At 39.2% G+C, this 14,047-nt stretch overlaps 1 protein-coding gene across 1 annotated transcript in view; it reads left to right on the forward strand.

Annotated features, from left to right (window-relative positions):
- Positions 1–14,047, forward strand: part of USP10 (ubiquitin specific peptidase 10) — a 47,707-nt gene that overhangs the window by 18,051 nt on the left and 15,609 nt on the right. Inside the window, exons 2-5 of the mRNA XM_064670971.1 lie at positions 581–649; positions 3,524–3,569; positions 8,119–9,135; positions 13,419–13,510. Of these exons, the coding sequence (XP_064527041.1) occupies positions 581–649; positions 3,524–3,569; positions 8,119–9,135; positions 13,419–13,510 (1,224 nt within the window). The remainder of the gene's footprint in view (positions 1–580; positions 650–3,523; positions 3,570–8,118; positions 9,136–13,418; positions 13,511–14,047) is intronic.

A 14,047-nucleotide genomic window follows, 5' to 3' on the forward strand; every position in this document is an offset into this window, starting at 1 on the left:
TGTTTTTCTTAGGTGTGTAGTTGCAATAGGATAAATTCTAGCTCATATGTTGCTGAATAAAAATGGCTTGGTTATATTAAGGGTGTAAATCAAGCTTAAATCCTGTGCCAAGAACTGTGAAGGCACTCGGGTACAATTTAGGGATGTGTTGGGTTTGGGGGTTGGACTCTCTCACTTGGTGGTTGGCACTTGGCTGTGGGAAGTTTTTAAAGCATTAAATGTTTAACTGTACTTCGCTCTTTGTATCACAGATGTTCCAGGTTGTTTTGACTGTTGGAATTGTTTGCAGTTTAAACCAGATTATATTAAGATTTTTTTGAAAACACTAAAACGGTCAAACACATAAAAGTGCATGTGTATAAATCACTTTTTGTGTAAGAAAACTGTGGTTTTTACTTGCAGTACTTTGCTAAAGACTTGGGAAGGAACTAAGATGAGGGTTGGGATGTAAACAGAGTTTCTGACTCCCAACACACAGATCTTTTTGAATTGTAGTATCCTAATAGATTTCATTATGAATTTATTAATTGTATTTAATGTAAATCCTTCTTTAACAAAGATCCTTCTCTTTTATTTTTAGTATATTTTTGGGGAATTCAGCCCTGATGAATTTAATCAGTTCTTTGTGACTCCACGATGCTCTGTTGAGGTAAGATCTGCTTTAAACTTCTTTTAGAAATAACATTTTAAAGCTACATCTCTTTGTGTGAATTTGAAATATAACAATACAATTAATTTATCATTCCCTTAGCTTGCTAATTTACAAAGGGGAGATACTGATCAGTTGTCTTCTTTCCATGTATGTGGATGTTAAGTCAATTTTTAGAGATAAATTAGTTATTCCACCTTCTGCTTTCAGAGCTGACAGGGAGTTTTCCAGCCCTGTTACCTCAGCTTTGGTGGGGTTTTTTTAAGGGGTGGGTATGGAGAAAACTTCTCAGCAGTGTTCTTGGTAATTAGTTGGGCTTCTCAGTCTGGTGAGCCTTTTGAAGCACAGGGATTCTTTATGTTTTTGGACAGGTGGAGCACTGCTGACCCTCAGTGCTGTGCTTAAAGGGAAAGCTGTGTGTGAGGTCTGAGAAATGCAGCAATAATGAACTAATTACAGTGTCAGTGAGAACCACAGAGTAGGAACAGTTGTCTTTGTGTTTGAGTTCATTACACACTCTTATTGGAGGCTCTTATTCTCTGTAGTTCTTGGTAGAGAATGATGAAACCATTTTCCTTCATGGGGAAGAGTATTATCCCCTTGTCCTAATCTCCAGCCTCAAGAAATGATTTCCCTCTAGTTCAGTTTCCATGTATTTCCTCCAGACATTTCCATTCCAGCATTTTGGTCATGCTTCCATCCTCCCCTGTCAACATAAAGGAAATGAACACTTGAGCTGTAGATGAGGGAAATCCTTTTGTCACAGTTTACAGACCATTGTTAATGGGACTTAGTTTCCTGTCGCTTAATTTTCCGAGGATAATTAGTATAATACTGCTAAACAATAAAAGGGCATGAGGGGAATGGGGTGGGGTGGGAGTGAGGGAAGTTAAGAAAGAAAAAGATAGTTTTTACTTGCCTCTTGGGAGAGCTTTGTACCTTCTCTGGTAGGTGGGAAGCAGTGCAGGAAGATCTTTAGGGAATACGTGGTAGTTCTGATGATTTGCTGTTTCCCCACCATAAATGCAATCTCAGCAGTGACATTTACATCCCATGGAGCATCACCTTAAGTGCCCCCCATCAGCTCTTCTGACACTGGGAAAGATAAAAATGTTATATTTGGGATTCTGTAAAGCTGTTCCCAAAGTCTGTCGAGGAAAAATGAACCTACAGCCTTAGAACCAGTCTCACTTCATTTTCTGACTGTCTCAGGTGTACCTAGTTAGCTGTCAAAATAAATGGTCCTTAAGTTTGCCCTTGATCTGGTTCAGTTCGATGTTTTAATTATCTGGATGATGAAATAAAAGCGATGCTTATTAGTTTTACACTGTGCAGATATTTCAGAGAAAATTGGTCTGAAAAAGACGATGCAATTCCAGAAGGGCAGGACAGAGCTGCCGGTGGTGCCGTGTGTGACACACATCGTGCTGCAGGTCCTTCACCTACACACTGAAGGGAGACTTAAAGCTAAAGGGTGCCTGGAATGTCCCTTTTACAGGTGACATTTGTAATACATGTCCTGTCAGACACCTGTTGACTGAGATGGTTCTGGTGGCCCAGTTGGAACAAGTCAGCTCAGAAATCTCTTCTTTCCAAAGGTGCTGTCGATTGATCAGATTGATCAAGAGGCTGACTTCTTCATTTTTTTTTTAAAACTTCATATTTTCTGAAGGCCTTTGAATCTTTGAAATACAAAGTTTATTACAAAGTTTATCACAAGCTGTTTGCTGTAGGCATTTAGAGGAATTTTTTTAACTCTAACTATAAAGTCTTATTGAACTCATGTTCAAAATTAATATGGATAGTAGGCTCTAAACAGTCTGGAGCCTCTTTCTGACCCACTGTTTCTCATTTTTGGCCTGCAAAGATGATATATTAAGTTGTATTGTGGTTTATAAGTGGATTTACAGCATGTGTTCTTTTTATGCACATTTTATAATGGCATTTTAGGAATATTTTCCTTGCCACCTGTGATGCACTGCTGTCTGCAGTGCATTAAGAAGACAATATGTAAGTACCTATAGCTTTAGAGAATTGAAACCTTGAATAGAAAACTCTTTTCTTTGTTGCACCATTAGAGTCACTATTTAGAACAGCACTGTCAAGCTGCACTGTGCACTCAATGTTTTATCTCCCACTGCAGAACCAGTCCCGCTGTTCTCCAGGGAGCCACTGGAATGCAGGGTAGCCGTGGCTGCCAGGTCCTGCAGGCACAGGAGAAGGCTCTCAGCTGCTCAGGGAGTTTAGGGGCAGGTGAGGGGGGATGAGAAATTACCCACCACAGCAAGGGTCCTGTCAAGCACTGAGTGTTGATGCCGCTGTTTTATACTACTTGTATTTACAGTCCATGTAAAAACCATGCAGTGTGGTTACATTATATCAAGATGGTAAATGTGTTTAAGAATATACCTCAGCTGAAACATTTCGAGAGCCACACTACAGCTGAACCAGGCTGAGAGTCAAAAGGTTTAGGTGTGATTGTTGTCTGTGCAAAAATGTGTTTCACCTTTCACAGGTGATTTGGTGTCCATTTTTTGTCTAAACAGAGGGTATGTTCCTCATCCTAAAATCGTGGGGAGTTAGTGTTGATGAAGAAAGGTCCTGATGCTGTGAGGTGAATTACTGGAGAGGTTGATGAGCCTGTGGTGTGTAACCAAGATAATCTTTATCTTTCAGTAATTGTGGTAATCTGCAAGGAGCCTGGAGCTGCAGAGTGGGATTTGATAAATATAGAAGCATAAGTTCAAGACATACTCTCTGAAAATCAAATAATGATGTTATTTTGAAAGGATTCGGATATTTCAAATGAAACTGATATCAAATGTTTATGGATTTGCTTTGCCTTTAAATAAGTTTCATTTCTTTTTTGTACAGCTCCCCCCATACAATGAAACAGTTTCATGTGGTATTAAATCCACAGGTAAGTTTTTCATGATGGTAAGAAATCAAGATCTTTTTTTTTTTTACCCAAACTTAAAGGTTGTGACACTTTCCTTAGATTTACTGCAACCTTCCTTTAAATATAATCATTAAAACTTGCTTAGCAGGTATATATGCATTTAGTAGGCAGGTTGGTTTTTAAACTGCTTTATTGAATGACATCTGTGAGAGGTTTGGAAAATACTGCATTGAGCTTCAGCTAATTGCAGTGGACATGCTTATTCCTCCTTGATTGTGCTGCCACACAGTCTTGGTGTCTTGCTGAAACACTGTAGGATGTAGCTGTGAAAATGTGGGGGGGAACTTGAATGCTGGTGAATAAATAACTCATAGTGTTCAGCAAAGAGCAATTTCTGGCAGTTGCAGGCTGAAGACTCCTCTGTTCTGTGTTCCCTCTGACTCTTGTTTTTGTCTGGCTCAGCTGTTTTTCTGGAGAATCCCTTTTTTTTTTTTCTCTTTTGATAAAAGTGTGACTCTTGATGTAAAAATACATTACAGAGTTCCCATTTTAAAGCTGCAACATTCACACATCTACTCTGCCTCAACCCATACACCTCCCTGCCTGGCCTTACTCCACAGGTACAAGGAATGGACAGTTAGGTTGGAGTTCCCATGTGATCATCACTGTATAGTTTAAACCAGACTTTCACAGTAAATTACTGTTTGGGTTTTTCCCTGAACCAGAGGAGAGGAAGGGAGCTGAGAGTTACCCAGGTGTATATGAGAATGACATCAGATCTCCTTCAAAATAATGCAAGTATTTGACTGGACATTTCTCACAAGTACTCAAAAGAGGACCAAAATACACTTAATAATGTTAAAGAACACCTGATCATTATGCTTGGAGATTTTGGCCCTGCATTTAAAGATAAACAAGATAGCCAGTGATAAAGAAGGATCCCAGGTCCCATTTGAAAGCAGATAGGCAACACTTCTGACAATTCAGGAGCTTTATTTAGCACAAGAGCAGTTTTAGGACCCTGAGTAGTTTTAAGTAGGAGTTAGAAAGGTTCTTTAAAAAGACCATAGGGTGTGAATTGTCTGTTGGTGCCGGGGGTGTCCAGTCATATATTGCTTTGTCTTAACTGTGGATTTGAGTTTTGTTCTTTCAGGCTGGGATTTTAATGTTCACAAGCCACACAGAAAGTTGGTTTGTACAAATGTTTTTCAGATCATTCCTAGACCTTGAGAGAACCCCTCCCAGCCCTGAGATTAGGTAATGACACAGCACATTAGGTTTTGCTTGAAAAATGTCTTTAACAAACTTGCACTGTACTGTGCATGCACATTATCACTGTGATGGCTGTGTAAGAAGCTGTGGAAACTAAACTGGAATGTTTGCTTAAGATGACACACATCATGTTGTCATATAGTCTAGTTTTTTATGTATTTATCTTGAGTATTTAACTTTATTATGGAATCAGAATATCTGTTAATACTTACTAGGAGTACTCAAGTCATGGCTGAAGCTCTAATATGCAGAATTCTGTCCAGACTAATTAGTGCTGTGTATTCACAGATTTTGGTGTTGTACACAGACTGTCCTTGGAGCATCTGTTGATCCTTGTTTCAATATGCATCCCATGTTGTACATGACAAATAGATCTGTTTCAGTCCATTCAGAAATAGAGCTGTGAACTGCATTGAAACAAAGATGCCCTGAAGCAAAGTGGAAAGTCAAAACAAATAGAAAAAATTGCCTCTCATTTTTTCTCAAATGAACTCGTCACAGTCTTACAGTAAATGAGCTTCTGCCAATCCTTCCCCAGACTAACTATACAGTAACTACTGGTATTTATTATTCTAATCCTGCTGTAAGGTGTAAAGTTTAATCCCTCAGCTGTAATTTCCTAATTTGTATGTTAAATGCTGGAATGTCAGTGGTGCTCTTGGCAGGATTTTACCCTACGCTGTTCATTGTGCCCTAACTCCGAGGGCTGTATTTTGGTTTCTGCTCCCTACTTGCCCCAGGGCTCTTGTGATTGTTCAGTGTATGATAAACTGATAAATGCACCAAAACTAGAAAAAAAAATGCTCCCTTGGATTGTTGATTTTGCTGGATTAGCTTTGGGTAACCAAGTGCTGGGAGCTTGCTGGAGAGAGAGCAGCAGGAGAGGGGAGCAGAGGGGACAACTTCAGGCTGTGACAGACTGAACTCTCCCATGAAGGGAAACCACATCCTTTGTTTTGAAGCCATTATTATTTTTTTAACTAGGATTTTGGAAATGAAATCACAGATTATTTGAACTGATAGGTGTTTGAAATGTGCCCAATAATTGATTCTTATCGAGGTTGGAGGAATATTAGGTGTTACCAGTTGTTGCTTGTGCTTTATGGTGTTGTAACAAAGGCTAAAGAACCAGCTCTTGGTTCATGCTTGATTTAACAAGTTGCTCCACAAGCAGATGAACTAATGAGGAATAGTTTTGTTGTGCATTTGGATCCCATATCCCTTAACCCCCCTTAAGCTTTGCCTTTGCAAATGAAACTGTGGCTGGTTTGGAGCTGTATGTGCAGGGACAGGCCAGGCAGTGACAGCCCCTGGAGCAGGAGGTGATTCCTGACATCTCCCAGCCCTTCCCTCTGCAGTGGATATCAGGCAGCAGCTTCCCACCTCCCTGTCTCTGGGCTGCTGGTTTTTATTACAAGAAACTCCAGCCCTCTCTGGGGTTGGTGACGGCTGGTCAGCGATTGCAGAAGTGGCTGGTGACTGGCAGCCAGCCAGGCAGGGTGTTAGAAAAGCCTTTCTCACAGGGAGAGGTGAAGAGAATTTGAAATTTGAAAGTCAGGCTCTTGTTAATATGATTTAGAGAAACCAGATGTGTATGGAGAGTTTTTGCCCTTTTTTATTTTTAAAAAGTCTCCTTTAGTCTGACTGGCAGCAAGATTGAAATCGATCCGTGACGTGTTTACTTCTCATTTACTAGATCAAAGCAGAAAAGCAATTAACATTGGTATTATTATCATTTGTTCCTGATATGTTGGTATTGCATGTGTAATTCAGAGCTCAACACACACTGAATGTTTGTTAATCTTCATTTCATATTGAAAAATAGTACCCTGTAGATTCTTGTTTCTTTCACGTTTTTCTTAAAGCTGAAATGTTTGTCAGCAGACTTTTCTAGAAAGTATTGGGAGAGTTTTGAGAGGGCTCAAGCTGTTGTGTTGACAGTCACGTATCAAAACATTCCCCACTAGATTCTGTCCTCCCATAGGATCATTTCCTTAGGTGTGTGAATAACGTCTTTCCTTGGGAACTGTTACTTGCTTTTTGTTGTGGTTAAAAAAAAAAAAATTTGCCTCATTTTTATTGAGTCTGTGATGTACTCAAAAAAAACCCCTTTATTGACATGTCAGACATAGTAAGTTGCACAAAATCTTAAAAATTCCGTGGTGTATCCCCTTATATTCCTTTGGAAATAATATCTGGTGGTGTTTGGTTCTGTAGTTACAGTCTTAGAAATTCGAAATGCATGTTTTAGCCCCATCTTTGAGGAAACACAAAATATTAAAACTAATGTGTTTGGTACAGTAACATAAGTGTCATAAAGAGCTACAAAACTCAGAGGACTAAAATGTGAGCTTACCTTTAGCATTCCTTTTATCTCTTTTTTTATAGTTACTGAGTTGTAACTGAAGTATTCAGTGTTACTAGTTAGCACACATGCATTATAACTAATTAAATGCCATGAAACTGCACAACTTTGTGACTGGCAATATTTTGGGATACTGCAGCCTTCCATGAGAATATTTCTTTGTGTTTCTTTAAAGTTCCAAGGTAAATAAATAAATCAATAAAACAAAAAAGCCTGTTCATAATTTTTCAGTACTGCTCATATGTACAAGTTGAATGCTGACTTGTGTTGAGTATCAGTTGTATTTCTTGTGAGAAAAACCTGGAGTCATATATATAATATTCTTACATAGTAATAAATTCAATTCTGATCAAATAAATTATCGATGAGCCTAAAGTTTCAAAACCTGTAATTTCATTGTTTCCATGCCATTAATGAAAATATATTTGAGTTATTAAGGATTGTGTTAAACCTTTCATTATAATAGATCACACCAAGAAAACCTCCCAAAACTCAAACTTCATATATGGAAAAGTTAGAGGTGAGGCTTGGATTTTATAATTGTCAGTGGGAAAGACTGGCTTTAGAAGAAATGTTGAGTTAAATATTGCAGCATATTTTATAGGCAATTATCCAGTAATTAACTTAATGCAGATTATTTCTGAAGTTGTTGGGCTTTAATAGTTTTTCTTAAGAGGTGAATTTTATAGGGGTTATTTGCAGGGGCTGTACAGTGATCTGGAAAATTACATACTCTGTGTAAGAAAACCTGACTCATGCTCCTATCTTTAAGAGAATGATGTTTTGAAATGGTCTTCAGGATCAAGGTTAAGGATTACTTTTGTTTGAGGGAACGTAGTTGAGTTGGAGAAAAATAAGGAGGTTTTTTTCTTGCTCTTGTAGCTTCTCGATTTGCTGTAATTCTCTAACTGAGATTTGCCTTCTCTTGTCCAGGGGAAGAGTATCAGAGAATTGAATTTGGTGTTAACGAAGTTATTGAGACGCAATCATCTGTCCTAAATAACACCGACTACAGTATTTCAAGTACTCTGAATCCTCAGGCTCCAGAATTCATCCTCAGTTGTGCACCTGCTCAGAAACCCCCTGATGATGCTCTCAGTGAAACCAACTACAACTCCATCGACTGCCAGTTCAGCGATCCCGGCCTGGCTTTGGACAGCGGCTCCAACGCGGAAAACGACGGCTTGTCCGGAGGCCTCGGGCAGAGGGAGCGCAAAAAGAAGAAGAAAAGACCCCCTGGCTATTACAGTTACCTGGAAGATGTCAGCGATGGCCTGGCCCCCCCGGAGGCGCTGGTGAACGGCCACGCCAACTCCTCGGGACTGCCCCCGGAGGACACGGAGCTGGCGGGAGACATCCCCTCCCTGGCCACGCCAAGGACTTGCAACAGCCCGGACAACTCCGTGGACTTCGTGCCTGGAGCTGTCCCTGCTGGGGCCGTTCCCAGCGCTCTGGACAATGCCAGGACTGCCGGGCAGCCCGAGGTATGCCGAGTTCCTAATTCTGAACAGTTTTGCCTCCCCTCGGAGGCCGTCAGAGATAGCCCCCTAAGGACAGCTGGTGTACAGTCTTATGCTGGTACTGATACTACTGAAAGTCTTGGCGTTACTAATGGACAAACACTTGAATCCTCTGGTGAGGACACAGCTGCCAATGGGGTAGAATTGCACACTGTGGAAAGCACTGACTCAGACCAAGCTAAGCCTGAGGAAGCTTCACCTACTACTGAGGCAACAGTCCCGGTTGCAGGATCAGTCCCCGTTAATCAGCCTGCAAAATCGTGGGCTAGTCTTTTTCACAATTCCAAGCCCTCTGCTTCCACATCTGTGGTCTATGTTGAGACTAAGTATACCCCTCCTGCCACATCTCCTCTGGTCCCTGAAAAACAGGTTGAAGTCAAAGAGGGACCTGTTCCAGTTTCAGAGGATCCTGTAGCCATAAAGATTGCAGGTATAGTTAATACACACGAGTGGATGTTACAAGCTCTGCTTGTAAACAGGAGTGTGCAATATTCATAGAAAACATTCCTCTGGTGATGTTCCCCTGGTAATAAGACAACTGTTCAAACACTGCACGAAGGTTGTAATTTGAATAAACTAGTTTTGTATCCCTCTTGAGTAAACATTCCAACCAGGGATTGCCTTGTCATTATCCCAGATACGGTAAAACTGTTGCTACTTGTCAAACAATGTGTTTAAATGATCTGTGATTTTAAATAGGCTGGTTGTGTTCAGCTCTGTGCTGTTGTAACAAGGAGAAGAGGAAATGGTGGTACATTATCCAGTATTTATTATCTTGTAGTGCATTCCATTGCAACAAGAATATTAATGTATTTACACCAAAGTAGCTGAAATTCCTGGACACTGAACAGCAGCTGAAGTGTAACATCTAAATAGGTCTTTCTTCAGAAATTCTAATTCAGGGATATTATATTTACTGATATGCTGTTTGAGAGGTCTGTCCTTCCAATTTTGAAGAATTATCCTTAATTATTATAAACAATATTACTTTATCCAGAAACAATGCTAGCTATTGCCTGCTCAAGAAAAACCATAAGGAGCTGTCCAGAGGGTACATCAGGAAAGGGAACGAGTGATACAAAGACTTTCCCTGTTGGTCCTGTCATATTTGTGGTTCTAATGAGATATACTAAAAAATGCAGGAGATCCTTTTTGCAGATTTGGTCAGAAAACACCAAGTTTTCCCAGTTGGTTGCATTTTGTGTCATTAATTCATGAATGTTGGGACAAAAGTAATTAATTTAAATCTGTGAATTAGTCTGTATGTGAAATGGGCTGGTGAAAAATCCTGCCGTTTGTGCTACAAACTAATTTACAAGTGCAATGAGTGTGGCAGCTTGGAGTCAGATTCCTGCTCTGCCAGAAGCTGACCTGGAGATAACTATTCAGAATGCCCAGAAGTAGATCCTGCCTCTCCTCCCCTCCTTACTCAGAACTGTCTGTTGAGAGAAAAGCTGTCAGAATAATTTGTACTTTCCACTTAGGTGTTACAAACACAGTTGACTGTATTAAAAAAAACATATGAGCAGGTGATTCCAGTTTGTATGATGCCATATATGTGGAGAACAATGTAGTCTTAAAATCTCAAGCTATCCTTTAGTAATGACTTTTAACTTAAAACTATTTTGTGACAAGCACACAGCTAAAACTGCTTGCCATAAATGAAAAAGGTTTTTTGTCTTGTCCAGGTTGCTTCAGCTCTAAGTTAACTTACTGAACTTTTACTGCTTCTGTACTATTTTTTGCCACCAGGTGGGAGCAGAGCTTTTTGTTTTGTCTTAAATGTAGTAAAGTAGCGATGTCATTTTTATGCAAGTTGTCTTTTGCACCTTCACTATTAGTTGTTTGGGCAGGGGGATAATCTAAGTGTAGATAAGAGGAATTCAGCTGCTCAGAGTAGCTGCTTTAGGTAGGAGTTAATTTGCTGCAATTTCTGTAATTCACATGCTGCTAATTTTGGTATAAAATGTTTACTTGAAGATGTGAATGTCATGTAAACGTACTCAGTGCTTTGCTCTGTGGAAAAAGGAGGTTTTCTTTATTTTCCATTCTTTGGTGTTCTCTGTCCTGTTTGGAAAACAGGAACCTCAGTGCTTTGTTCAGCACCCACACTCATGGTTGGCAGTAGAATTAGAGAAAAGGATCTGGAAGTTTTAGGGAGTTGCAGAGTGTCCTCAGTAAAGCTGAAGAAGAAGTTTTTTCCCACTGTGTGTTAATACCAATTTACATGGAAAAGGAGGAAGATAACTCTAATCCTGTTGTTGCTGTTGAGGACTTGATGGAAATGCCAGTCTCTGGGCATTAGTTCTCAAGGAAGATTCCACAGTGCAGCAGTGAAAATAGAAGGAAGGTTTGAAAACCACGTAGGCAAACGTGGAAAATTTGGATTTACTTTGTCTCAGTTGAGATTGTTGGAGTGACCACTGATGTAAATTCACATGATGATTCACTTCTCCCAAGACTAGAGAAGAAGAAAGGAATTAGTTCAAATTGTAAGAAAGGTGTTTCAATATTACATATTAGAAAATATTGTAAAGGTAGGTAAGTGCTGGAGCACTGAAGGAGTTGTGGAGTGGAGACATGCAAGGTTTGGGGGGTTATAAATGAAGCCTGTTGCATTCTTGCAGATACTGATTTTGTGTAGGGTTATCCAGCAGTGTTGTTCTGGGATTTTTTAATCATTGTCCAGTTTGAAGAAAGATCTGAGAGACAAAATATTCTCCAAATAGGGGCCTCAGGCCGAGTGTTGAATATCTAAGGTGTTAAATTCCTAACTTTTAACAAGTGTCTTCAGCCTGGAGACTGTGTCCATGTGGTTCCTCTCTTGTTAAACTTTGGACTTGCTTTCATAAGGAAATAACCTTTTTTAGAAAAAAATTGGCAGGTGTTTGTAATAACAAGACCTGGTGAATAAACTTCAGCAAAATGTGTTTTGTTTACCTACAAAAATGTTAATAGTGTTCTAGATCTGTTTTCAAATCAAGGCCTTTTCACCAGTCATTCTCCAAAGGGAATGTGAGTTCTTTTTGATTAAGAACTTGAGCTTTCTAACAGGTTTTGAAATTTTAAGATGGTTTTTTTCATGGTTCTAAGTGTATTTTTCTTCCAATACTCTTGTAAAAGTTCTTTTAGTTTCTGTGTAAAATGTTAGATGGAGATGTGGTATTGAATGCTGTACACAAAGGTAATTCTTTGTTAAAAGAAATAAACTCACAGTAATTGCACTAGACACTGCTACAAAGCAGTTTTATGACCACAAGAGGATGCTAAAGGTCCTAATAATATCTTTCTTTAGCATGGTGCAAAAATAGGGAAGAGTTAATGTCAAAAGTTGCTGATAGACATTCAAAATATAATTTTTTTTCCTCTATTTTTATCCTAATTTCCGACAGTGCTTAGTTATATTAACAGAAAGATTGTATGTGTGCACAACACAGTTCAAATGTTAATATATCCTGAAGTACTTGAGCAGTAATTCAATAACTATTTCAGCACTCACAGAGGAGTTTTCACCTGCCTCTCTGCTACATTTTCCATTTTACATCTTATTTTTTTGTCTGCTCTTTCAGCTGCCAGGTTCTTTATGTAATAGATGACTGATTTAAAGATGTCCTATTTTTTTTGTCATTTTTATTTGGTTAGAACTGGTGGTGTCTGCAGGAAATACAATCTTATAGGTAAGGAGATATTTTGGAAGTAGAAGGACGTGGATTTTGTTGGCAGTTCTGCCACCTCCTCTGCTTAGTTATGGCTTTGTGCCTCTGTTTTTCCACCTGTGTCATGTTATTTTATTTGTCCTTCTAGAGAACAGCTCAAACTCTTTAGGTTTATGCAGGGTTGCATATAAAGGTCCTCACATCTATTATAAAAATAAATAACCCCCTTGGTAGACAATTGCCACGTTCATTTACATCTGTTTGTTCTGACTTGTATACCTCTTGTCCTTATTTTGCAAATTCAAGATACAGCAGCTCCAGTATTTTCTTTAAATGGTTTTTATTTGGGGACCTAAATAACAGGTCAGGATTCCTGGAAAAACTCCTTGTGCTGCTCTTGTTTCATAACTGAGGCACAATTATGTGCAGTGGTTTCTAAGTTTTAAACTTCATTGCTGAAGGTTTTGGAAGCAGGAGAACAATTGGAATTACATTATGTAAGGCTGTTATCTCGTAGATTTTGCAAGTCTTAAACCAGTAAATAAAACAGCCTGTTCTGAAGAGCACAGTAACATCTGTCTGTCTGTTTGCACTGAGATGTTTTTGTTGTAAGATAGTGGATGGTGAAACTTGTAAACTGGGACTGCTCTGTCATCTTCATCTCCCTTCAAAGCAGAAGAATTTGGGAAATACTTCCTAAAACTGGGGACAAGTGCTGCCAGCTAATGGGATTTTATATCTGTGTATCTATGTAAATAAAAGTATCTGCTTTTAAGGAAACAAAAATAAAACCAAATAGGTCTTGTCAGTTTTGCAATGCCAGTGGTTGGTTTTTGTCCCAGCATCCTCCTGACCCGAATTCCAGGATGTCTCCGGTGGAAGAAACACGTCTGGTTTGAAATACAAGCAGTGCTTAAATGGAGTGAAAATGATTTGCTGAAGTTTCTGGGAATCTTGTACATTGAACTGAATTATTTTGTGATGCAGCAACAGATACTTGTTTGATGGCCACGTGTGAGTTTTGTTGATGCTCAATTTACTGTTTCTCATCCTGCAGAAATACTGGAAAGTGTAAGGCTAATACATAAACCAGTGTCTTTGCAACCCCGAGGGCTGATCAACAAAGGAAACTGGTGCTACATCAATGCTGTATCCTTCCCTGGAAAAAATAATACTCTTAAGTTAAAATTTGTGTAGTATATCTGTCAAAGTTTTTCTGGATTTCTCTGGTAAGTATTTTATAAAAGTGTTTGTCTTCCCAGATCCTGCTGCTGTGGTTAAGATGTGAAGTGTAGCAGCTAGAAATCCAAGGGGATTTGGGATCCTTGAGCCTCAGGTCCAGAGTTCCCCTCCAGTCCTGTTTGCAGTTGTTACCCGTGTCAAAATATTGCAGAACTGTGACTTTCTCCTGATTTAAAACCTTTTAATTTCTAATTATGTTTACTCTGTGCATCAATTTAGGTGGTTATTTATCTTCTGTACTTGAAGTAACTATCCTGATTCTTGGGCTTTGTCTTGGCAGTTGGTAAGGGGATCATTTGGGTTTTTGTTGAGCAGGCTGTCACTATTATTGTTTAAAATATTCCTTTTGCACATTACATTGTGGAGGATGAGCCTGCTCTTAATGTATTGGAATTGTATTCCCCTGCAAAAATAACTTTTACCCCGGGGAACAGAGATTGTCCT

Source organism: Pseudopipra pipra, chromosome 14 (genome assembly GCF_036250125.1).
Source record: "Pseudopipra pipra isolate bDixPip1 chromosome 14, bDixPip1.hap1, whole genome shotgun sequence".
NCBI classification, from domain to species: Eukaryota; Metazoa; Chordata; class Aves; order Passeriformes; family Pipridae; genus Pseudopipra; species Pseudopipra pipra.